The 25,834-nt window shown below is 45.2% G+C and overlaps 2 protein-coding genes across 4 annotated transcripts; both read right to left on the bottom strand.

Annotated features, from left to right (window-relative positions):
• Nucleotides 1-1,329: 1,329 nt before the first annotated feature.
• prrx1b (paired related homeobox 1b) lies at nucleotides 1,330-9,268 on the bottom strand. 2 transcript variants are annotated; one of them, XM_047052064.1, is made up of 5 exons: nucleotides 8,385-9,268; nucleotides 5,397-5,572; nucleotides 4,179-4,360; nucleotides 2,791-2,852; nucleotides 2,413-2,552 (listed from the first exon to the last, which is right to left on the bottom strand). In XM_047052064.1, the coding sequence occupies exons 1-5, from the start codon at nucleotides 8,629-8,631 to the stop codon at nucleotides 2,497-2,499; spliced, it is 723 nt and encodes a 240-aa protein (XP_046908020.1). In that variant the 5' UTR covers nucleotides 8,632-9,268; the 3' UTR covers nucleotides 2,413-2,496. The 2 variants fall into 2 exon arrangements, with proteins under 2 accessions (XP_046908019.1, XP_046908020.1); XM_047052063.1 differs by lacking the exon at nucleotides 2,791-2,852 and having other exon boundaries at nucleotides 1,330-2,552; nucleotides 8,385-9,266.
• A 4,807-nt stretch (nucleotides 9,269-14,075) lies between these two features.
• gorab (golgin, rab6-interacting) lies at nucleotides 14,076-16,445 on the bottom strand. Of its 2 annotated transcripts, none has more exons than XM_047052052.1 (5): nucleotides 16,240-16,445; nucleotides 15,756-16,077; nucleotides 15,538-15,639; nucleotides 15,254-15,394; nucleotides 14,076-14,993 (listed from the first exon to the last, which is right to left on the bottom strand). In XM_047052052.1, exons 1-5 carry the CDS (start codon nucleotides 16,292-16,294, stop codon nucleotides 14,534-14,536), a joined length of 1,080 nt encoding a protein of 359 aa, XP_046908008.1. In that variant the 5' UTR covers nucleotides 16,295-16,445; the 3' UTR covers nucleotides 14,076-14,533. The 2 variants fall into 2 exon arrangements, with proteins under 2 accessions (XP_046908008.1, XP_046908009.1); XM_047052053.1 differs by having other exon boundaries at nucleotides 15,756-16,072.
• Nucleotides 16,446-25,834: the final 9,389 nt, after the last annotated feature.

The raw sequence follows: 25,834 nt of genomic DNA, 5'->3' as shown, positions 1-25,834 counted from the left end.
TGATGGTATAAATGTCTCTCTCACGCACACACACTTGCACACACACACACACACAGACAGAAGACACACAAATGTGATAGTATAAATGTTTCGAGCTCTCTCTCTTGCTCACTTGCACACACACACACACACACACACGCGCGCGCGCTCAGACTCTCCCCCCCACCCTCTCTCTAACTGTCTCCTCCGTAATGAGGTCCAGATGTGGAGGGGAGGGGGGGGTGGTGCTTGTATGTCAGGAGAGTGGGCGGAGAGAGACGGGCGTCCGAGGGGACTATGGCAGCCCTGATGGAGTGGCCGGGGCCTGGGGCGAGGGATGCGGAGGGCGAGGGGTACGAGGGAGGGGATGGGGGGTGGGCGGAGGGCGCAGGGCGGGGGGTCAAAGGGGCTGAACATCTGGTATCACTTCAGGTCAGCCAGCGCTGCCCGTGAAAGGTGAGATGGGGGGGCCTGGCTGGAGAGGAATGAACTGGACGTACATACCAAACACAACCCTGGAACTGCCCCCTAGGGCGCCCGTAGAACCAACATCCACCGCTGACCAGCACCGCCCCGCTGCACTCGCCAAACAACCGCTCACTCACAGTCGTAACAAGCCTTCGGAAATGGAGCGGGAGAAGATGTTGTCGAAGGCTGCTGAACACCGAAAGCTCTTAGCAGGGAGCACTATGTCAGTTCTGGCCGATGGATGTTTGTTTACGACAGGTTATGAAGGGCCAGAACCGAAACACCTCCAGTGACAGCCTTGTGCTCTACAAGGCCTCTGGGGCCCTTGGTAATAGCAAGAGGATTTCCCTGCACATAAATAACGTATTTTTAAGTTTAGTTTGTGGTAATCAGCAGAAAAACTAAGAGTAAGAACTGCCTGAGGTTTCCTCAGTTGCTTCCTCCAAAGGAGAAGCTGTCCTCAAGTTGTAAATCACTCTTTTTATGGTACTTGTGAACCTTCCAAACGGTCCCCTTTATAAAGTTACCTTTTTATCGTTCTTGAAAAAGAAAAATCCAGCTTCGAAATGGAATAATCAGATAAAGGGTTGGTTCAGTTATGGGTATTTGGTCCAGTTACTGGCTTCAGCTACGACTGACTATTTGTCATGACAAAGTTGTCATTTAGTAGGGTCATAATATAAAGTCCTATTTTCATCAAATAAATATGTTGATGGAATTTGGACTTAGCGCTTCAATTTCCAACAATATTTTAAATGTGTTCATATTTGAAAGTCAGTCAGAAATATGGGCTTACCCCTACTAGGTCTAGCAGATGCAATCTTCTTTGTTGCTATGGACAGATCTCTGTTCACCCTAGCAACCGAACACAGAGGGACTGCATTGCTTGAAATGCATTTTATTAATATACAAGGTTTTCTGTTACAAATAAAGGATATTATAGGAAATGAAGATAGTCTATGGTCTCAGGTTCAGACCATTACATGAATCAAAATGCGTTGAAAATGTTTGCTTGTCAGTGGTATAAAATGGAAAGAAAAATGTGAAAACAAAATTACTACAAATGTATGGATGAACCCTTGCAACCAGGAGCCATGTGTGTTTGCTGTCTCTTTTCAGCATTTTTTATTTTATATATTGTAATCATCTTTATACTGTAACATCCCAAAACATCAATAAAGACATAATACTTTGCGAATAATACCAAAACCAGTCTATTTATAATACGTTGATCCACCTAAATAGTGTTAATCAAATATGGGTCTTTGTTGCAAGGATTCATAGGTTTCAACACTCCAACTAACACTGAATAGAACGTCCATATCTTCATTGTCGATTGGAGAGTTGGTGGTCCCTGTCTGGTGTTATAATCCTATCCAGAGCGTGGCCCAGAGAAGCTATTGAGTCCCCAGTAGTCCTCACAGGGGGGTCTTGAGCACGCTGAACTGGGGCACGGTGGGCAAACACAGAGAGTCAAGATCGGAGGACGCCTCTCCGTGGAATGTTTTGGAAGCTAGCCCTCCATCGAGTCCGTACCGAAAATCGAAAAAGGCAACACTACTCATCTAGCCGGCTAAAATGTCCCCGTCTCCGTGTCTTTCTCGTCAGTACAGTGATCAGCGGTGCTCAGGGGGGGAGGAGACCCCGGGGGGGAGGAGACCCCGGGGGGGAGGAGACCCCGGGGGGGAGGTCTTGCTTCTCTGTATCCGTCGGGTGCTACAGGTTTGCGTATAGGAAGCACGTTCGTCGAGAGAGAGAGAGGTGGAGTTCAGGACCAGTGAGACGTCAAGCTCAAATTCCGTGGCGGGGAAATCGGATGTTGATCATCCCCAGGAAGTCACAGAGGGGAGGAGGAGGGGGAGGGGGGATGTTGTACGTTAGAGAGAGAGAGCCCCTCTCCCATCTCAGCCCCACCACTGCAGTCTCCCTCCCCCGCTCTCTCTCTCTCTCTCTCCCCCGCCTCTCTCCCCCCTCAGTTGACCGTGGGCACCTGGTTTAAGCTGTACTCCTTGGCTTTAAGCCTCAGGTTGGCGATGCTGTTGGCCATGTTCATTCCCTGGGAGGTATTGGTGTTGGAACATGTGGGAGGGTAGGTTGCCATGGCACTGAGGGAGAGAAGGGTACACAGGCATGTCAGATCAACCGTTCTGACCGTCATTCCAGTCGTGTCACACTAAAATCTCCCCCAACCCCCCCCCCCCCCCCCCCCAAAAAAAAAGATGATAAAAGCATACATTAATTTACGGTCGTGAAATCGTACTCAAGTATTAAGACACTTGTTACCAAAAAAAGAAAAAAGAAAAAAAAGGAACCACATGTAGAAAAAGTAGAAAGAGTACTTGCTTTCTGAGGGCAGTATTTTCTGTGGCACTCGGATTGGCCCTCCCTCCGGCATTGGGTACCAGCTTAAGAATATATAAATGGCGATGTATGTATTAGCACCACATTAGTGTGTTTCAAATGCAGACCTGGGTCAATTCTTATTCCGCCAAACACTCCTTCAACTACTTTGGGTACACTTGTTTTATACCACCCAGTGCCGTGAAACCAAAAAGTCAGTCCCGTACAGGCCGACTGTGAGCCGAATCAAATACTGCTTTCGAATACTTGCATTCAATTCAATGTAACTGACCCAGGTCTGTTCAGTTGCATTAATTCTATTCAGGTAATGCTGTCTGTGCTAGGCTAGGCTAAGGCTAGGCTAACAGCCCTGCCAGAGCCTTGGCCACTGAAGTTCACAGGAGCTATTGGCCCATGTGACAAGGTCAGACATTTTATCCTGAGGTTCATACGGGAGGATTACTGTAAATCATAACCAATGTAACCAGAGTCACAAAAAATCCTGCCCATTGGAGCGCCAGCGACTCTCTTACGCTCGTTATTTGGTGTTGCATAGCAGAGAAGATCACAGAGGTCGACCCAGGGATTTGATACGGTTTGTTTTCAGATTATCACCTCGTCAGGAGAGGTCATCGGATCTGGGCCCGCCCTCATGCTCCCGCACACAGGAGGGACGGGGGGAAGCACAGCGCTCTGAGAGATGGTGAGTTTAGTTCGACACATGCGCTTTCCTTGGGATGTTTGTTTCGTGGTTCTGACTGCTCGTGCAAATGCATGAGAAGTCTGCATGCAGCATGCAGAAGACTGCTTTTAGAGAAGTCGGTTACAAACTGTTGTAAAACACGTAAGGATAGAGAGAGGAATTTACGACCTGAATGGCAACCGGCAAGCCTAACCGCTGAAATAGAAACAAACAAGGCCCATACTTTTCCAGCGTCGCTTTGAACCAAACTTCAGATCAACTCTTTGCTATTGTTTATGGAAGCGAAGGTCAAGCGCAGTGACAGTTTCATTCGATCCAGGTGCTATCCTGGAGGATCTGAAGGGTAAATATGAAGAGGTATGCACAGGTAGGACAGAGATGGACAGATGTTAGTGGAGGAAATGAAACAATAACACAGGGCCAGCCTGGTTGGCCGTGGGGAGGTGGAGCATATGGGAGAGGATTGGGGGTAGAGGTTAGGAGGGGTGAGGTTAACGGGGGGGGGGGGGAAGCAAGACTAGGAGCCAGCATAGCATGATGAAAGGGAGCTGGGGGGGGGGGGGGCATGGAGAGCGGTTGTGTTGGGTGTTTTAAGGGGGCGGGTGAGACAAGGAGGGTTGAGCCGGGGGGCAAGGAGGGGGCGGATGGTCGGACGGAGGGGAGGGGGGGGGGGCAATGGGGGGGCTACCTGTAAGGAGCAGCGCTGCCCCAGGAAAGGTAGTCGTTTGGGCGCGGCGCAGGGCGCGGGACGATGGGCTGCTCCACAGCCGTGACGTCGCCGGAGTACGACTTGAGGAGAGAAGCGTTCTTGCTAGCCAGCATGGCACGTTCGTTCCTGCGAAACTTTGCCCTCCTGTTCTGGAACCACACCTGGGGACGGAACAGAACGGCGGACACGGAGGGTTATCGTCACCGTGCAATCACTTCACCACAGCTATCACTTCCATATCCTTAAAGTTTGCGTTGCTCCTAAATGGTTTCGATTACTTAAGAACCAAGAAGATTGAGTGTGTGAGTTAATTTAGGCTACAATTATTTTTTTTGACCTCTCTGCAATCGAGGACAATTAGTATATACTATCCATTCAACCAGCCTGTCTCCTGTCTCTCTCTGAGGGCAGATGCAGCCCCAATCACCAACACACACAAACCACACATCTGTAACTGCCCCTCATCCTCCTGCTTCTCTAAACAGAGGAGGACCCTGTCTGGAGGTGCTAATGTTATTCCTCGCTGTGAAATCAAATCCGTTATTAAACGCAGTGGAAGCGGAGGGGCTCTGAGAGGCCCAGTGTCCGATTACGCAGCACCTCAGGAATGAGCCCAAAGTCTCTTTTATCAAAGGATTTCTGCATCACTCTCTGCTACACATTAATCACAGATGTGCGCTCTCTTTATGCCTCTCTCTCCCTCCCTCCCCCTCTCTCTCTCTCCTTCTCTCTCTCTTTGTCTCTCCATCTATTTCTCTTCCTCTCATTCTCTTTCTTTTCATTTCTTTCTTGCAACTCACTCCCCCTCTGTTTCTCCTCTGCCTTTTATCAAATATATTCAAATAATCCAGAGTTATAGACAGTGACCGCAAATCCATGTTCTCAAACTCTGAAAAGAATGCAAAAAGAGTGAAAGCACTCTCGCTTGCACGCACGCTCTACCCAGAAAGCTTCTGCACACCAATATAACGCAGTTCAGCTTGAGAAAACCAGGTGATTTGGACACATTTGACCCTCTCCTAGATCCTGCACGGCATTTCATGGATACGGAAGAGTCGTGATTTCTATAGGGCATTCTATAGACTCAACAGGACATTCTGTGGGTTGATTAGAATCCCCCGTGGATCTAGAGATGGGACGTGGTAATGCCATGGGGGGGTGGGGGGCAGGGAGGGTCTCAGAGGAGGAAGAGCGTACCTGCACCCGGGCCTCGGTGAGGTTGACCCTGCGCGCCAGGTCCTCCCTGACGAAGGCGTCGGGGTAGTGCGTCCTCTCGAACACCCTCTCCAGAGCCTGCAGCTGGCTGCTGTTGAACGTGGTCCTGTTCCTCCTCTGTTTCCGCTTCTTCTTCTCCTCCGCGTTCAGCTGCTCGTCTGCAAGGCCACAGAACGCGTGTCAGAGCCTCGTCCGAAGAAAACAGGGCGATGTGCACACGCTAACACACGCACGCACACACTCACTCACAAACAACAAGGCACACACACATCTCTCCACACACATCTCTCTCTCAAGCCAAGACTGCCCTGTCATCGAGTGTATCCAACGCTCTCTGTTTTCATCTCCCCTGTGTCACCATTGGGGCTGTTTGTTGTCACCATGTTGAGAGAGGCCCTCTTCTCTCAGTCACCACCTCTCTTTATTATCCTTACTCCTGGTATCTGCCCTGTCTCAGAGGATACCCCTCTCTCCAACTGTGGACCACAGTTGCCAGTAAAGTATAAACACAAAGAAAGAATTCCAGTTGCGGGTAGTTTTCTCGATTTCTTAAAAACTTCCAAACTCGACTAGGCCAAGTCCACAAACGTAATATGTTTCGTGTAATCAAGAGGAAGTCGAATACTTTAGCATATCAATAAAGTCACCGCATTGACTGGGCATGTTTATAAGAAACACGTTTACATCGAAACCTCTGAACTTTCCAGGACGACGTTCGAACAAATGCAGTAACTAATCCAAAATGGCTCCTAATTTTAATTTTGTATGTTTTGTTTTTACATGATTTTTTTCAGGTCATGCCGATCTTCCTCGGTAAAAAAAGAAAAAGATACAATTGCAGTAAAATATAAGCTGTTTACAAAATCTAATTAACGAACTATGCAGGCCTACAATTTGACTGTGCCAAAACGTCTGAAACGTACCGTTGACTATAAGACCAACAATAAATCCACAGTATACGTTACCTCCTCCTGTCTAGACAACTATTTTTATGCTGTATTAATTATCAATAAATGTTGGACCGACATTCCTCAATCTTTGTATGACTGCGTTGTCTCATGCGCCTGTCAAGTCTATTCTGTTTTGCCAGGTTTTAAAAGTAATCTCGATCGAACAGTAATCTCGATCGAACACGTTATGAATTACATTTTAACTGATGTGTTCAATCATCTCACAAGAAGCATGTATCTTAAGCACCAGCTATACTCCACGGTTGAACTATTTGTTTAAGTAAAATGATGACCCTTTTCATAGTTAGGCCTACTATCAGCAAGTCGAAAATAATCAACATAGCCGGACAGCCACATTGACGCTTATAAGCACAATAATTGGAAACAGGCAATTTGAACGTAAATTCAAATATTACAGAATACGCGTGAAAAGTGTTTTGTCAGTTAGTTAATTTTAGTTAAATTTGTTCCTAAACACTGATGAGACTAGTACTATAATTCTCTGAGTTTTGGTCTGTCTGGCCTGCATGTGAAGACAGGCCGTCAGACAAGACAACTATACAGATTATTCATTATAACTCTATTAACGGCAATAAATCTGTCACAAATGTGCTAATCGAAGATTCTGCATTTGGATTAAATCAGTTTCGTATGAAATAATATAGTTAGTAAGAAATATATACAGCACATAAAGGTTGCCAAAATAATTCTGATTTGCTTAGTTCTTAGAAGTCACTCTCACGTTGCAATAGTCTATAGAAATGTTTAATCAAAAATGTGGTAGACTGCATCTAAAAACGTTCAGATAGAAGTTACATAATCCATTTCTTATGTACATATTTAGAAATCTGAAGAACTTTAATTAAAAAAATTAATCTGACATAGTAATCAGAAAAATCTGAATTATGTTTTAGAAAGTTCAGGCCTACTTGACGATAATTTACAAGATTTATAGTCTTGTCCAATCAAATATTCTTTGAGAAACAACAGTCTAACAATGACTAAAACTGTGTGTTTATGTGTTTACAAAACCAAGACTAAACATCCAAATGATTAACTATGCTTACAAATCAATTCAGACTATTCTTAACAAAAGAACCCGAATGGCATTATGTAATATGATCTCATAATTGTTAGACCTGTGACCGGCTAACACATTTAATTATGACAAATGATTAGGTGTAAATATTCTGAAATTGTTTGACAAGCGAAATAACTGTGAATTATCGATGTAAGCTCGGGACTTCCTCCTGCATATTTCTCACACCGGTCCGATTTACCAGTAAAATAACAATAACAGTCATTAAACCCTAACGTTTCTGTCAGCCTCTCCAAATGACTTTGAATATGAGAGCGTATCGCTCGAGACTGACGCGTTTATTTACTCTCTCAACGGCAGGGCCGCGAGTGGGAAAGCAATGTTCTATTGCTTTTACTGGGGCGTATCCAAGTTCACTCGAGTCGACGATTTCCCACTTTTTAAGGAGTTCTAGACAAACCACGTTGCAGGCTGACCCACGGAATCCATCTCAACAATTGTGGATGTCTCAATGGTCGTGTTTTGATTTATCTTTGTAAAGCCTGACGTGTATTTTACTGACCATATCGACCAACGTCGCCATACCTCGTTGACATCAAAGTCCTAATGTTAAATTAATGGCCTTTTTAAAGTAGCCGTCAGAGATGATTAATTACCCCCATCACGATTCAGTCCATGCGTGAGCGTTTCAACAGACCAGGTATCTACACAGGAGGACTGGCCAAGAGGCCTTCTAAATGAAAATAAATGCATTGTGGTCAATCTGTCATTGTGACCATAATTCAGAGCAGTACTTAACCCTACGAAGATGCCCTCTCAGATTAAGCGGCTCATCAAAACACTCATATCTCACTCTGCCCATAGTTTCTCTACAAATCCACATTTATATATAAGTTTGATAACCAAATGATATGTGGTAATCGCCACTTAAATGTCTGTGTCCATAGCAAACTGTCCTTAAGGGATGCACTTCTCACTTACTCTCCTGCTGAGTGGTGTCGCTCCCGCTGGTCAGTCCCGGGGACTCCAGCATACTCCTCCCCGCCTCGCCAACACTCTCGTCCGCTTGGGTCCCAACCATTTCCCCGGCCTCTTCCAGATCCAACAAGTGGCTGACCGAGAAGTTCTTTTTTGCTTGCAGGTTTTCCAGATTAGAAGTAATCGGGCTCTCCAGGCGGTTTGATATCGTTGCTTGCCTGTCCATTACATGTGCATAGCTAGAAGTCATGACGCAAATGTGATTCAGTAGTGAAAAACTGAGCAATTACAATAAGCGAGCCAAATAGATCCTCGAATACAGAACGCACAAACAGCGCCTCCAAGCCAGCAGGGTAGACCTTAAGTTTTCCAAGCAAAACGACGTTTGCTTACATCCAGCCTCAATAGCATTCAAATTACTTTGAGAGGCGGAGAAAAAAAGCTTTTCTGTTCATCTGTTTTTCCCGATCACAGAAAAACCATCCCGTCCGTCCATTCGGGCGCGTAAACAACAAATTGGTCACAAAACAAATGCGTTCCGTGTCTGGGAACTCAAAAAGTCCACACAAAAACTTCTCTCCCACTTCCCTCTCCTGTTGACTCTCGGTTACAACTGACTGAGCTTAGCAGAAACTGCTGATCCCAAACAGATGCGCTCCTATGTGCGTGAAGCTGGCTCGGCTCAGCTCAGCTAGGCGCGGGGAGGCTGGCCGTTCTCTCTCTCTCTACCTCAACCTCTCTCTCTCTTTTTTCTCCCTCTCTCTCATGCTCTTTCTCTCTCTCTTTCTTTTTCCCTCTCGCTCTGTAGTAGGCTACTTCAAACCAGTCGCACGCTGGCACGCTGCGGATGCCTGCAACAACCGGGGAGAATATGAAACGTGTGAGCCCCTGGAATGGTGGATGGTCTCTAATAGGAGTCCCTAATTACGTGGCGATGCCTTTATGCCGTGTCTGACGTTTCACAGGCCCCCGCGCTCCCGTCTTTGCGAACTGCCCCACCACCCCCCTCGCTAAGAGTTTTAGCGAAGATGATAGCGTTTGTGTGTGTGTGTGTAGGGGGGGGGGGGGGGGTCATTATCACCCGGCTTGATGATAGCCTGTGGGTGGATTCCAAATATCCGCGTATTCGAATTGCTAACCAAATCTGTTACTGGGATTCAGTTTCACATTTATTCAGATCTTGGGAAACGCTGAGAAAGAGAGCTATAGGCAGACGGAGGCCTTTTAACTACATTGCCCCTTTCAAGTTTGGAGAGCCCGTATATTTCATGTATAATTACTATTATTCACACATTCCCTTGGAAAACAGTCATCAAAGTCTGGTTAGTAAATCAACGATACAAAGTGTTTCTCGTTTGAATAAAACAAAAGGTTACAGCAGTTAATTGTGATAGGCCTTAATCAGATGCTGGCGAAACACATATTTACGTTAGAACTCGCGTTAGGTGAATTCTGTTTGGAATCCGAGTTCAATTTACCGAAGGTCTTGACAGGGGAGATAAGCAGGGGGTGGGATAGAGGAATGAAGAAATGGAGAGAGGAGGAGGAGGAGGAGAGGGGGGGGGTCCATGTGTTCAGATGGCAAGAGTAGACTTCAGGCTCCAAGCTGCCATAGACATCCCGTAGCTTTCAGCCCCTGATCTGGGAAAGGAACACTTGATGCCATCAAAGGGACGCGGATTGAATCCAGATGTGGTGCTCTCGTTCTTTCCATGTATTTAATGAAGGCGCAGGGATAGAGTAGACTTTTTCATCATTAGTTTTCCCTCCATATTCTTTTTTCCTGCCTACGAGTCCAGTGTGGTGCCAGCGCAGAAAGCCTCCAAAATAGTCTCAGCCTAACGTCTTCTAAAAGCTTTATTCTCATTTCACTCCGCGTTAAAGAATTCCACCAGAAAGTGGACCTATTTGCTCGTATTGCTAGCATGAGCCGTATCGAATGGAAACGTCAAAATAATTCCGTATAGGAGAGTGCCATCCTGCGTTTGACCTGACCTTTTGGGTTAGAGACGGCGCCGAGGGAACAGCAATGCGTTTCAGTATTGAAAAAGGAAAAGCACCTAAAATCAAACATTTCATCATGTGACAATGTACATGTTTTGATTGGTAATAAAATGTCACATTAACATGTTAGATTCCTGTAGTTTTAATTGGATATTTAAGGGTTAGGGTGAGCATACTTGACTGATTCGGATGTTTAGACCAACCAAAATACTGTAGACTATAAAGGTTATATTTCGCGTATAAGACAGCCTATAGTCCAACGATCAATCAGGCTACAATTTGCTTTAAAATCATGAAGCTTCATCCTTATAGGTAATCGACCTCATATTCTGTGCATCTTTAAGTGCGCAGATTTTGACCACTTTATCATAAAATCCAATATTTAGTAGGCGCATAAAGTATTATGTTGGGTACATAGGTGTGTAACGGCAGGTCATTAACGTCACCGTTTTTAAACCTCGTTAACGGTTCCTGTTTAGACAAAAAAGGTTAATTAGCTTAAATAAGAAAATGCCATATAGGAACCGGTTTGATATGAGCCAAATGTACACATAAACATGGAGATATAAGTTTACTTCCGACCGAAATGAAGCAGTCTGGACCCCAGGCTCTACCTTGCAATTCAGTAATGTTCCATTCTCTGAACTTGCAGTATTCGAACTTGAAGACATAAAATTGTGACACAATTGTGAACACCGTTCCTTTAGTGATTATTTCTGAACTAAGGCCTGTTTCGCATTGCATTTAACATAAAGTGCACCAGATAACAAAGAAAGTATCCACCTAAATCAATTGTTAAATACTTCATACTACACAAAAAGGCACTGTTGCGTGGATAAAGCCATCAAGCATTTTATTTTTATTTACATCATACGCTTTATTTTAGGGAGCTTCGTGACTGATTTCATAATTAAAACGTTTTACATTTGTAAGTAAACATATAAACGTGCAATCAGAATACTATTTTAAATGTGTACCACAGAAAAAAAACGCATAAATCTAAATGTATTTTCCAGGATTTTTACGAGATGTAAGCCACTGCTTACAGAAAATGGCAACATCAGTGGTTGGCTTTCTAATCAGAATCAGCGCGGGTGAATTAATTTCACACGCGCAATGCTTTGTAAACTCGACGTGTTGTTTAATCAAGAGCAGATTGCTTTTTTATGTCGGAACACCACAGGCAGTTTGCAATTAGTGCTTCCCTTCGTGTTGAGCGCTGAAACAATGGCCAAACTATCGCATATGTTTATAACCTTAATTCAACTTGATTTTCATAACCTAGGATGTGACTGACATTAAAAATTAGAATCACGAATGATGAGGCACCAAGAAAAACACACGCTTGTGGTGTGCTATCTGTTGGCTGTAGGACGAATGTGATCATTTAAAACATTCACAAAAAAAGAAGTTAACTCCCTCTGGGTTTCCTCGATAATATCAAAGCGCTCTTATGATACATTTCTCATGACATATTTTGCGTTTCTGCCCACCACTGTTTTAATGAGCACTTCAACAGTCCTGACGATGAGAATTCCCTTGTCGCCGCAATCATGGCTGAGGGAGTGTGTCTGCAACATATGGTTTTCCGCACAGGATGTAGAGAGTCAACAAGCAGGTCATTTACTCTCAATTAGGGAAATAAAGGCGGACAGGGGCCAATGCGCTACCCCAATCAGCACCAAGGGTCATTGGACAGCACTGCACGCAGTCCGTCCGAGACCATGCAGCGTGTCTGGGGCAAATGCTTCAGCCAAGGCCAAGGTACCGAGGCATTAGGCACTACTGAATAAACAACATAAGAAAACACATTAGTCTCAAGTGCGAGTTTTTATTTTGGGAAAAAACCAAGCCCATTAATCACAGACATACCTCTAAATGGCTTAGCTACATTCACATTTCTTAACTAACTGTAAATCAGCTGTAGGCCTAAATAAAATAGGCTAGTTTATAGATCCGTGTAGTTTTTATTCTTTTTAGTAACCTATCGTTTTGTAAAATGAACTTAAATTAGTCTGCTACTGCTTAAAGTGTCTTTCTAAATATTAAACTGAAGGCGCCATTAGCCTTCATAATTCATAGAATTTCATAGAACTTTATACAATTGGGACGTGGGGATCAAATTAACTTGTAGTAGGCCTATGGTTACGTGTTGACCGATCATGAAATTATGGTAAAAAGTGTGTAATATATTTCTATATCTATATGTAAATATACTTACAGTCATGTACGTAATGGTCTTCTTTGACACGGAAAATCAACATTTTCAAACACGAAGTAACATATTAATGATGGATGCAGATCTAATTAATACATTTTATTTCGGGTAGGCCTACACGCAGAGTCAAGGTCAAGATTCAATAACAGACAAGCCATATGGTGAAGATTTGGAGTAAAAGTTGACCACACTGTTTTTTTCAGTCGCGGGCTCTCGTGTTACAGGGCCTTTCTCGACCTGTCTGGGGATTCTAGCGCCACATAAATCACACATTTCTTTGGAAATCCGCCGCCCTATGATGTCGAGCCTACGGCCCCACAAAACTGAATTGAAAATGCATTTCCAATTCTTGTTGTTAAAGCCTTAGCTTGTATGGACCTCCGCATAATCACCGCATCATTTCGCTGCAGATACGATTAGGTTGACCAAAACCGCGGATAGGTTGAGCAAACCGTTTGATATTAGGAATGTCATATTTTGATCTAAGAGAAATTTTAAATGCACTGAGAAGCATATGTTTGAGACAAGCCATGATATCGGGATATCAAAGTTATTTAATCCTTGACCTTCGAGGTGCTGGGAGTATTCACTGGTCACTCACTACTCGCTAACTAATTAAAAGAGTTTATAGTCTCTTGTTCAGACGACCAGATGTGACCAAAGCGTAGTAAAATCTCAAAGCGGTTTACAGAACACTTACTGCGCTTTAAAATGACTTTAAAAAAGCAATGGGAGTTCGAAACTATTCTCCGTAAATTCTTCCTCGAACCACAAGATTCACGGAATTTGTTTAACTCGGACACATTACTACAATTAAAGGCCATAAAAAAAGACAGAGATTAGTACAAATTTACAGTTTCCATAGGTAGCTTTAAATTAATTCGATTAAAATGACAGCATACAGTCTAGATCAGACTATTGATCCATTTTATTCTTGTTCATATCATAAAAACACAACTCAGTGATGGATCCCAGATACATACCCATACATATAAATACAATTATATAAACCCATTTGAATACAAAATTGGCATCTGACTGAAACCATAGAGACACAAAATGTACAATCTGCTAGCCTGACAAACAAGATGGTAAAGCTCAATTTCAAACACAAAAACAGACGTTGGATGCAACAGTTGAAAGTGTTCGATAACATAACCGAGAAAATATATTATTCTATAAAAGGCCACAATGGTGTGGAAATACATGCTGAGAAACCCTTCCCTTGCATAGCATCCATTATGAGATATCACCTTACCATTTAGGAGGCACATTCCAGATGCATGCCTTTAAACTAAATTCACTGCCTGAGCACAAGGTTACAAAAATACAAACTTTCAAAGTGGAACCTTTGTACATACACAAAACTAAATCAGGGATTTTGAGTTTTCGATAGACGTGACCATAATCCATTTCTTTTCTAGAAAATAACTTTAAAAAGGGAGCTAACACGATACTGCTCTCAGTTTGACTGCAAAGACAAAACAATCTTAAATGGTGATTCTTTAAATTGAACATTTGCTTGGGAAGTCGACATTCACATACAGTTGGATGTGAAGCCAAGTGTTGTTGAGACAAAGTGCTGGAGGCCAGATGATTTTTGAAGCAGCCACAATAAGAACAAGCGACACAGACAGGCAGTAACAAAATACAAACGCAACCGCCTTCCAAATGATTACAGAGTGTTTAGCGGGACAGGGGAAGGGGTTACATTATATAAAATAAAAATATTACAATTGCAGTTCCAATCACACAAGAGGAACACTGTAAATATGACAGCTGTGGAGAATGTAGTGTCTAGTTGAATGTTTTTAAGTGTTGAGTATGTTGAGGCAGGAAAGATGCATTTTACAGACCATCCTGCTAGTAGACAAGCTGCTCTCATAGATGTGGCCCTCCCCTACCCCTCCACCACCCCACCCTGCCAGCATCAGGAGGCTGATGCTGGAGCCTCCGTCTGCCCCATGGGGGCACCGTCAGCCATTTTACAGTCCTGGTCCCTCGCCTTTGGTTCCGACACTGGGGGGCAGTCTTTATGGACCGTGGTGCCTTCCACTTGAGCTTCAGTCTGCGTGCCTGCCATGGAGCCCTGATCCAGCACAGACTGGTCCACGACAGCCCCTTCTTCCTGGAGCGTCTCCTCTGCGGTATTACCATTAGTTTTCTCCTCCACTTCCTCCACCTTCTTCTTCTCCTCCTCCTTTGTTTCTTCTTCTGTGGTCTGGAGGTGCAGCTGCTGCATCAGCTCCTCGAGCTTGTTGGCCTTGCGCAGCTCGTTCTGCTGGATGATGGCGTACAGGTGCTCTGTCAGCTGTTCCTTCACCTCCGTCTTCCTGTGGAGGTCCAGCTTGGCCGCCACGTACTCCGTCTCGGCCTTCTCGTAGCGCTTCCTAGAGCACATATCACCCGTTTAAGATCGCTTTGTCTGGTTTAGAGAGGTAGATGGGTTCTTTTTTTTGTTTTAGAGATCAGAAATAGAATGCGTGGCACTGCACTGTGTGTTGGGAGGTTGGTCTACATGGGATAATACGATTTTCTAAGTTCCTGTAGAGGGCAGTGTTTCCAGGTATTTTGAGAAATGTGATCAAACCATATATAGTCACAGCTGTGAGTGACAGCGAGGAGAGAATGTTCACTGTAAGGTGCTTACCTTGCAGCATTGTAATCCCAGCTAGCTTCCTCTATCCTCCCTCTCAGGATACCGATGTCGTTAGACACCATGTCATCCAGGGCCTGTAACTCCTTCTGGATCCTCTTCAGCTTCACCGCCTCCGCCTGGGTCTGCTTGGACCTGAAGGCAGGACATGTTTGTCGTTAGGCGCTTAAAACTCTCCAAATGCAAGTTTTGATTGTGTAGTTGTCACTTGTGATACAGCTGAAACGCGGAACGGGGTTAGTTAAGGGTTATGGAGAAATTATGGGATAGGTTCTTACTTTTCAGCTATGGTTTTGGTGAGGAGAGCTTTCTTGCGCTTGTTTTTCTCTTCCATCATCTTTTGGTCCTCCTGCAGCTGTTCCATACGGGTCTTTTCTCGCCTGTTATACAAATAACAGAAGGAAAAACAGACAAGGATCATGAATACAAAAGTCTGACACACTTTATGGGTCTCTAAACAGTTCTGCAAGTCAGAATCTTTTTTGTTTTTACTAACGATTCCGCTTCCTGTTTTTCCAATTCTATTGCAATCGGTGTCGTTTCTTCTACTGGCGCTGGGTCATGATTCACGACCACGGTCTCTACTTTCACCCTCGGTGCCTCAACTGGCTTCACGGTAGCAACAGGTTGTCTCACAGGTTGTGGTGGGGGCATGGCGAGTTTCTGCTCCGGTGGTAGTGCAGACAGCATTGGTCCACTCTTTTGCTCTGCGGCAAACTGAAGGGCTTTCTCTCGTTGCAATTGCTGCCGACTCCGATTAGTTGGAGTAGGTCTCCTCCCGCGACCGCCTAGTAAACCTGCAGACACCACCACCTGATCTGATAAAGTTATTGAGAAAATAACACACAGGCATTGACATGACTGATTACATCGACATTATTACACATATGCATTGATTTGTTATTTCTTACTGAAAACTGTAAGATTTTGAGGTAGTTAAAATGCTGGTCTCGCTAAACGCATAGAGCAAATCAGCTTACCCTTTTGCTGTAATCTTCGTAACTCCTCGTCAGAAAATCCTGCCCATCCAGCCATTTCAAGCCCTATATTACTTTACTTGTGTGATCAGAAATGTATGGTTTTTGTCAAGAAACCACAACCCAATCTTAAAGTATTGCTTTAAGTCAGTGATATTTCAACAAAACCTTTCTACGGTCCGCCATCTTTGTTTACTAATGCCACGTTAAAGACCCCAAACAGGACCAGAGGTATAAGACCCAAGATTATGCCTGATTAAATCCAAGCAAATTTTCCAGATTTTTTCTTTTTTTCATTTCCTCTTCTGATAGCCATTTAGACTGAATAATATAAATTACAAGGTATTTTAAAATACAACGGTTTACCGTGGATTTTTCCGATTTTCTTTTCTTTCAAAGTACCTGGCACATGAAGTTGACAAGGGTGCAGGGACAGATTGTATTGCGTCACATTATTGATTAAAAAATAACGAATGAAAACATTAGTAATAGTAAACATATGAACTGACATATGAAAACGCCCAGTTTGTCTTTCAGTTCACAATGGTTAACTAATTTACTTAAAGCTATTCACATTGACCCTTTAATCACCACAAGCTGTTTACTGCCTATACCTGTTTGGGTCAGAGAGCAGGTCAGAGGTTAATGAAAGAATTAGAGCTGTTTAGCAGCTCAAAATTCAGGCGGTGTGTTTATAAATCAGAGGGGTAGTGTAAAAAACGCATAGAGAGCGTCAATTTGATATGAAACTTTGCAATGAGTCCGGACCAAGACATCACGTTTGGACACATTTCCAAGATACGTTTTCATTTTAGGATTTGTTGCTAGCAAGGTCTTTTGTCAAAGGTCAATATGGATTATGTTAATTAAACATAGATCTTTTGGTATATAAAAAAGCTTTTTACCTGGTACAAAAGTTTGTGGGGAATTGTTTTTCTATAGCCAATGAAGCATAGAGGAATGCAAAAGTGAGTAAAAATCGTTTTTTATTATTGCACTCAATATTCATTTCAACGTGTTTTAAGGGTTATTAAAACGTTTTTCGTGTTCTGTGTCGCGGGAATTCTTCTGTGGCAAGCTAACAGAGGTGTAATATGGAAAGAGCTGTAAAAGTGCCTGACGTTTTTACGTTTCTTAATTCATTCTACGATTTAAGAAAACTCTCTAGTTCTCTTACGTTTCCAATCATAAATATATCAACAATTAAAAGCTAAGAAGCAGCAGTTTTAGGCTACATACTGTATATACAGAATGAAAACAAGACACAGGTTGTGTTCATTAATTTCTTCCTTCATAACTCAGAACACATTTAAAGACCTAGAATTACATACAGTCCCTAAGATTAATAGATTATTTTTATTACGGTGATGGCTGTCCTACGATTTTGAGTGCACATCCCACTATAATATTATCAATCATCAAAAAGTTGATGCTTCCCCAAACACAACATGTGCATACATGGATCTGTGCCTCTGTCTGCCAGGTCACTGCCAACGTCCAGATGAATCGTGTGTGACTCTTTGAGTTCTCAGAGTGAAAGAACACAATAATCCCCTCTTGGCAACTAATAAAAACTACCCTCCACATCTTTCATGCATCTGGGGGCCAATTACGGGTGAGTTAAAAGGCAAAACACCACAGAAGGGCATGAAGGAGACAGAGGTATGGGGCCAGAGGCCGGAGGGGACCTGGTGGTCATATAGAGTGTGTTTGCTGTGTCAGGGCAGGGCAGGATGGGAAAGCCTTGGATCCCTAATTGCCATGGGTCTTCAGGGGACCAAAGGCCTCATTATGGAAATGACCTTCTAGGACATGTAAGGGTCACCCTTCTCCCCTCCCACCCCCACACTTCTATACTTACGGGGTGGAGGGAAACCTTGATGAACTCAGATGATGTGTGCAGTTCAAAAGTTCAACATGTCAGATCTGTCGCCCACATGCGTCGGGGTGTGTGGAAGGGGCAAGGAAGCACTCTCTCTCCATCTCTCCCTCTCTCTCTCCCTCTCCCTCTCTCTCTCCCTCTCCCTCTCCCTCTCCCTCTCCCTCTCCCTCTCTCCCTCTCCCTCTCCCTCTCCCTCTCCCTCTCCCTCTCCCTCTCCCTCTCCCTCTCCCTCTCTCTCTCTCACTCTCTCATCCATGAAGACAGTCTGCAGGACAGTTGTGATGTGTACCCTGATATACCCTTATTACCTAAAGAAGTAGCTTGCACGGTATATTATAAACAGTCAAAACAACGGTTTTATGACCGTAACACTTGATTAGTTCGTTCAAGATGAATGTGAGACGTAATCAGTTTCTGAACACGACACGAGCAGGATGCCTTTGGCAAGCGCAGGCGCTGACCTCACCCACAGGACCATACGTAAAGAAGCAGAGCTCACTTCTAATCAAAAAGGAAACACTCAAATGAACAGCCAGCCTGCAGAGGCTTGTGTTGGAGAGAGAGAGAGACAGGGAGAGAGAAAGAGAGAGAGTCAGAGGGCTCGGGAGAAATTGGGAATGATTAGAGGTCCCACTCGTCCTCGTAGCTCTGAGGTACAACCCGCAGGACACGTCTAATTGTTGTTTAAAAAAGCACACATGCCCGGTCGGCTCCTGCCCCCCTGCCCCCCTTCTCTCTCCCCTCCAGAACAAGCCGCTCCGCTCCTGTTCTGAATTGGTTCTTTAATTTGCATCCCTGACCCGCTCGTTCCGCCATCTGCGCTCAGTTTGGAGAGCTAACCCCAGTTGACATCTTGCACTCGATTGCTCTTTATCTCTCCCTCTCTCCCCCTCTCCCCTTCTCTCTCCCTCTCTCCCTCTCTCCCTCTCCCCTTCTCTCCCCCTCTCTCTCGTGACGCTGTGCAGGGATGAAGGTCGTTCCTCGTGGAGATACAGACAGCCTCTCTCTCAGCCCTGCGTCTGATGCTGTCAGACAGACAGCCTCTCTCTCAGACCTGCGTCTGATGCTGTCAGACAGACAGCCTATCCCTCAGCCGTCATTACCACCCATTGAAGTGGCTCCTGGTTCCTGTCGTGGCACAGCCATGCCAGTGCTCTTTACTTTTCTTGGAGTGTGTCCCCACACACATCTGAACGCTGGCATGCTCTCAGGCGTTGAGGAGTCCCACCTGTAAGGCGGAGGAACATTGTCAGACAATGGCTCCCTGTCTCACCTGCCTCCTGGCTCTGTTTCCCCTGGCAGGCTTGAGGGCCTTTGGTACACAAGTGAGCTGGTTGGACAACACCCTGGCTTTCAGCAGCCTCTCAGACACACTCGCCCCCACTGACTTCCAGCCCCAGGGCTTGGCCCGAGAGCCAAACCCCAGCCCTTTCAGCCCCCGGCCTCCTTGGCCTTGTCTTAGCCCTAGTTCCAGCCCCGGCCCCCACTCCAGCCTCGGCCCAGCAGCCTGTCTCCTGGCTGAGCAGATGAATAGGCCCCGCGGAGGATTGGGCCTGTCAGCTTGTGTTAAGGTGAATCTGGTAAACAGTCAGAAGAAACAGACACACTCAGTGAACATTGAAGAAAGGAAGAGAGAGAGAGAGAGAGAGAGAGGAAGAGAGAGAGAGGAAGAGAGAGAGAGAGAGAGAGAGAGAGAGAGAGAGGAGCGAGGAAGAGAGAGAGAGGGGGGAGAAAGAGAGAGAGGAAGAAAGAGAGAGAGAGAGGAAGAGAGAGAGAGAGAGAGAGAAGAGAGAGAGAGAGAGAGAGAGAGAGAGAGAGAGAGAGAGGAAGAGAGAGAGGAAGAGAGAGAGGAAGAGAGAGAGCTGGAGTCTGTGCCAACGGTGATGAGTGGACGCTGACACTCGCTGATTAGGGTGAGAGACATGAAGCTGGAGAGACACTTGCTGATTGGCTGAGGCCAGTGGCTGAACAGAAGTGTTGCAACTTCAGATTGACCCGGACCAGACTTGATAATAACAGCAACGGATGAGTCATCGAGCACAGGGATCCTAGGCAGGCAGCAGTCGTGGTGATGACAGCCCGTTCGTTGAGCCATAAGCCTATGGTGCACAAACTAGATGGACCAATCAGAGCCACAAGCCTATGGCGCATAAACTAGATGGACCAATCAGAGCAGTTGTATTGTGAGAGAAATACGCTCGCTCATTCCAAACACAGCTGCCGACAGCCAGGCCCCCACAATTTGGAGTCAGAAATCAGAACCTTTATCAAATCATTCGTAGCTCTGGCACATTTAATCTGCTGTTGTTTTATTCATTAGCCATTTCATGAATTTACTGTGGTTTAGGGTTAGCTGTGTCTCTCTCAGTCATTTCCCAGAGTACAGCACACATCTGCTCCCAATTAGAAAGAGAAAGCGTGCGTTTGTGTGTGTGAGTCTGCGTTTGTGTCTGTCTGTGTGTGTGTGTGTGTGTGTGTGAGAGAACGCCTATTAGCAGTCTATGGTTTGGCATGGGTATACATGTGTACAACAGTGCTTCTATCTCCCCTGGAGTTACAGGCAGTCTTGTATAAAATAAGCGCTTTACTCCAACGCATTTGACACACCCTTATTACCTGATTTAATTAGATTCTAAACGAGGGGAACAAAACGAACAGGAGTCATGGATTTGGGTATTTGGCAGCCTCAAGGGCTGGGGGCGACCCTGCTGAGAGCAGAGAATCCAGATTTATTATCTGAAAACTTTCAGCGTCAGCCTTTACCAAGACTGCAGAGTTAATTTAATTAGATACGAGCATTACTTTTGTTATGGATGTGCAGAGAGAGAAGAGTCATCGTTCCATGTGAAAGCCTTTGATAATCTCGCGCAGTCATGGCGTTCCCTGATAGGGTGTTTTCTGTTCTATTTGATCTGATTCGATCTATTTCAAACCGTTATTGGAGACTGGGTTACGATCAGGGTTTGGATTACGGGGGTTTTCGGGGGGCCTAATTAGGACTTAGAACCCCCAAAAGAGGTAAAAATAACAGGTCGGGGGGGGGGGGGGGGGGGGGGGGGGGGGGTCGATACATTTATTTATCGTTCTTACCTGTAAATGAAAATATTACTTTGGAGAAAAAGTTGACCCCCTCCGTTTGCCATTGTATAATTGGCCCTCTGGTTACGATACAGAACAATATGAGTCGAGAAGAGAGGTCATACACTTTGGGTCTTTCCAAATGGATTGATTGAAAACATTCATGTAAACAAGCTAATTTAAAAGCAGTAGAAGCCAGTTGTTAGAACAGCTGATGTTGTTTAGTTTCCAAAGCACATCGGGTAGAGTTTGTGCTTGTTTTAATCTTGCTTTGAATGGTGAGACGCGTTCTGGAGCTGGTTGGAGAAACGATTAAAAGGCGCTTCAGTGGTCTCCAGTCATCATAAAGACTATCTCTTTTTCATTGCCGAGAAAGTACATTTAGATTTAATCTAAGTTTCTCTGCAATTATCCCTAATACAAGGGTCTGTGAAACACACACAGAACAAAGTTTAATTCAGGCCAGGACTGTGTTTGCTAAGGTATTTTACAAATAAAAACAGGCCCTATGATCTGGAGGTCTGATCATAAACATCAGGATCCATTATGTTCTTGGTGACACAGTTGCCAAAATTGCTCGTCGAACCACAACAGGCACAGTTAAGAGACTGAGACATTGGTGGTCTGACAGCATGGGAACCAATAACATGTATCGCACTCACACGCATGCACAGTCACTCGCGCGTGCACACACACACACACACAAACAGCTAACTCTTTAATCAATAGCACATCGTGCATATCATGCGTATGTTTAACATCAGTACAATGAAGATAGTAGTCTGTCAATTACATTTCTATTGTTATCTGTGTGTGTGCCAGATGAGTGTGTTTACTGAGTGTGCAAGTGGGAAAACGCAGTGGATTTCTGAGCAAAATTATAGCAATATTGTATTGTATAAAATAACATCACATAATACATGATGTCGACAGCAAAGGTTAACTGATCATTTAAAATCCCATTATTCTGCCATGTCAATCTCATAAAACGACAAGGGCCGTTTTATTCAATTTCAGACGTTTGTTTATCTAATATGAGCTACAACCCCATAAATGTATGTGCTGTCGCCACCACAGAAGTTTTTCTTAACGCCCGTCTAAATTTACCCGTCAAACGAAGCATTTTTGCACCAGTGGCCTGGCTCTTTCATCAGAGTGTTTGTTGGTGTTGATCATTTCTCAGGCGGGCTCTTCAGGGTGCTGCCCAGGCACTGCTTGGAGAGCACCATTACCCCCTCACCACATCACAGCTCCCTGCCCAGTTATACGCCTCACATTAAATGTAAACAGAGCGGTCGCCATGGAGAAGTTGGCATGGATACCCGCTCCGTGCCCGGTACCTTCTTCCAGTCAGTCTTCAGCTGGTAGCTATTGTGCCCAGTCCCTGGGTGATGAGGTGTTGACGGGGGTTCTGGCCAATTTGGGAGGGGACCTCAGCTGACTCGCCTCTCTCTGACGTTTACTAACTCTTTCCCTCGTTTATTCAGCTCCTCTTTTATTTTATTCCCCTCCCTCCTACCCTCCTTCCTTCCCTCCCTCCCTCCCCTCTTCTCCCTTTTTCTGTCTTTCTCGCTCTCCCACCACCCCCTCATTCCTCTCTCTCCTTCTCCCACTCATCCCTCAGGTCTTCTAAAGCCCATTAATAACCATGTGTTTGTAATTACCGGACTGTAGCCATCAGCGACACAGAGGTGCCCTGGCAGAGAAACATTGGCATGGAGCCTCTTCCTTTATGTCCATGCCCCCTGTAACCCCCCCAGCACCCCTCCCTCGCCAACCCCCGTGCCCAAAATAGTTTAATGAGGAGCTTTTTAATGTCTTTATTACAACAGAACTGGCACGATGTAACCAGTTTGCCACGGCAGCACTCCGCCCCAGCCAGAGGTAGCGCAGTGGGAGCTGTGCCGGAGGGTTGGAGGAACTTTAATGCCTTTGTTACCATTGTTTAGCATCCCACCCCTTAGACACTTTTGTGCATGCGCGCAAGAGCTGAAAAGCGCACACGAGCCATAGTGCGTGGGAAAAGTCATGCGCGGAAACCACGCACACTTGCACAAGCTTTCATGAACACACACCTACATGCACGAACAAAACGGTGCACAATTTTAAAACACACACACACGCGCGCATACGTAGAGGCAGTGATTTACTAGCCGGCTTCATTTTATTAATGTAATTACACATTTACAGTCATTCTCTTCCTTAAAAAAAGGAAAAGTGCAGCCTGTGTGTTTTTGTGAAAGGGGCGATGTTGTTTTATTTTATGGGCGAGAGGGAAAGATGTTGTTTTATTTTACAGGCACCCGCAAGGTTTGCTTAATGTGTCAGAAACACGAAGTGTGTGTCCCGTAAAGCAACGTGTTTTGGACTGTTTTTTACCCTAGTTCTCTTTACTTACGAACACAGCCAGGGATGCAATCACTCACAATAAAAAAACACACTTTAATTATCACAAACATTTTCTTCCTACTTTCGCCCAGGAGTATTGAACAAAAATATTGAAACACTACCTGAAGGCCTATACTTTTTTTGCATCCCTTTTTTTATCACGTCACCGTAACACAACCCACCTTTTGATTATAATTGGCTAGACCCGAGGGGCGGCCCAGTGGGCAACCAATCAGCCAGTCATCTCATCACCTGCCTCTTTAGGGCCATGTCTGACACGGCGTCATTACCACGCAGCTGACGTAAGCGAGTAGCCGTCAGTGCAAAGGGTGGCTCGTCTGCGGTGGAAAACGTCAGACTCCAGAAACTGACAGGGCATGTTACTCACCGCGCGGCTTGACAATGGCAAGGGTCCCGGTTTGGAGTCGAGCTCCTTTCCTCTTATTATTTGTGTCCTATGAGAACGGGGCAGAACATACACACAGACAGCCAACACAGCCAACAGGCATGTGTGTTTTTGTCTCGTTTCTGTTGACGTGTCAGAGCACAGGAAAGGAAAAGCATCTGTGTTCATTTTACTGAAACTCTATATATGCAGAACAAGGTTTAATGCTGTCATTTGCTAACGCTGCCATACTTATCAAATGTAATCCATGCTCACGGTACATGATATGGGTTTGATTGACCCATTGTGTGTGTGTGTATTAATGTGTGTTCGTGTGTTGATGCTTTTATGTGTGGCAAATAACCTAGTTCCCTATCTTTGAACATGCCTACCGCCCCATTCCCCCTCTCTCTCACTCTCTCAAACATACACACACACACACACACACATGATTGACATAATGATCAAGCTGAACTTCGACACCTGTTAGCGTTCATGTCTGTTACTGTGTGTGTGTGTTTGGCTTGAATTATCCCAACAAAACGGATCCCTGCCCTTAGCACCCAGCTGACCTCTGACCTGCTCCATATTGTTGCAAGACATTCATTTAGTGGAAACAGACATATAAACATTAAGCCATCACTGCAAAGCAAGCATGGCCGGCGTGAATCAGCGAAGGAAACCTGTGATGCGCTTCATGAAGAACAAAAACACATGGAGTCACTTTCAGATGCGAGAATCTCTTGATAGCTTTGAAATGTTGAGGGTCGTACACACAACACACACACACACACGTTTGTAATAGGCACATACGTAACACACACACACACACAAGTTTGTAATAGGATTTGAATTGCATTTGTATCGTAAAACATTTACGAGCGGATCTCATCGCCCGATATTGGACGGGGGTTTTTGAATCTGACCGTGATCGAAAAACAAAATCCGCCGTGCCGTTCTCCGAGCTAATGAGGTTAAGCCAGACTTTTGGCCCAGCCCCAGCCCCAGCCCCAGGCCCAGCCCCAGGCCCAGCCCCAGCCCCAGGCCCAGCGTGAGGGATGGTGTGAGAGCAGGTCTGTGAGCTGATGCCCTGCTCTCTGGCTGCTCCTCTGTCACAGCAGCATGAGGCATGGATCACACCTCATCCATCCAGCTGCTGGACGACCGCCCCTACACACAGACAGTCATACCGTACACACACACACACACGGACGTCCACACTCTCATCGCACACGCACACACACTGTCCTTTCACCCACCACGGGTAAACAAACAAACAAACACACACACACACATCCTTCCACGTTACACACGCACATGTACACTCTCTGTCGGGTCAAATAAGAACATAAAGTGGTCAAAGTTTCATTCTGTCTGTTGATCCCTGCTGTTTCTCCCTGGGGGTGGTACACACTCTGATATTAGCCCTCAACACCGAGGAACGACCATGAGAAACACACTACAGGATACAATGTCTGGCACACTTGTAAAGCATTGCCCCTTTTTTCTTCAGAACAAAAGCCTGTAGCTGTCAAATAGAGCCCGTCTCAGAAAAGAGAGAGCCTCCATTGTTCTCCCTCCTTCTCCCCCTCTCCCCCTCTCCCCCTCTCCTCCCTCCTCCAGACCCCATCTTCCTGTTGTGCTGGCTTGGCGGGGGAAGAGGGGGATTTTGTTTTGGTTTCTAGGCTGGAGGTCAGAGTTCCTAGGGATGTGGAATCAGAGAAGCCTCTGCCATGTTTCCCCTTCCCAGCGGCCCTGTGGGAGCTCCAGCGTATTTCATCTTCCATGAGAATGTCTGTGAGCATGGGGGCCAGCGGCTCCTAATCACCAGCCCACCACTGTGTGTGTTTGTGTGTGTCTGTGTG

Source organism: Hypomesus transpacificus, unplaced genomic scaffold, assembly GCF_021917145.1.
Source record: "Hypomesus transpacificus isolate Combined female unplaced genomic scaffold, fHypTra1 scaffold_195, whole genome shotgun sequence".
Taxonomy (NCBI): Eukaryota; Metazoa; Chordata; class Actinopteri; order Osmeriformes; family Osmeridae; genus Hypomesus; species Hypomesus transpacificus.
The sequence above is the reverse complement of the archived record's forward strand: the minus strand, read 5'-3'. Positions and strand labels throughout refer to the sequence as shown.

Bases quoted from the DNA above. Each gene is read 5' to 3' on its own strand.
- prrx1b (XM_047052063.1), bottom strand. From the start codon at position 8,631: ATGACTTCTAGCTATGCACATGTAATGGACAGGCAAGCAACGATATCA. The intron at 5,573-8,384 runs GTAAGTGAGAAG...GTGGCCTTGCAG, and splicing joins CGACACCACTCAGCAGGAGA to ACGAGCAGCTGAACGCGGAG. The intron at 2,553-4,178 runs GTAGCCCCCCCA...TCTCTCCCTCAG, and splicing joins GGCAGCGCTGCTCCTTACAG to TGCCATGGCAACCTACCCTC.
- gorab (XM_047052052.1), bottom strand. From the start codon at position 16,294: ATGGCTGGATGGGCAGGATTTTCTGACGAGGAGTTACGAAGATTACAG. The intron at 16,078-16,239 runs GTAAGCTGATTT...TAACTTTATCAG, and splicing joins ACGAAGATTACAGCAAAAGG to ATCAGGTGGTGGTGTCTGCA. The intron at 15,640-15,755 runs GTTAGTAAAAAC...TTTGTATAACAG, and splicing joins GAAAAACAGGAAGCGGAATC to GCGAGAAAAGACCCGTATGG.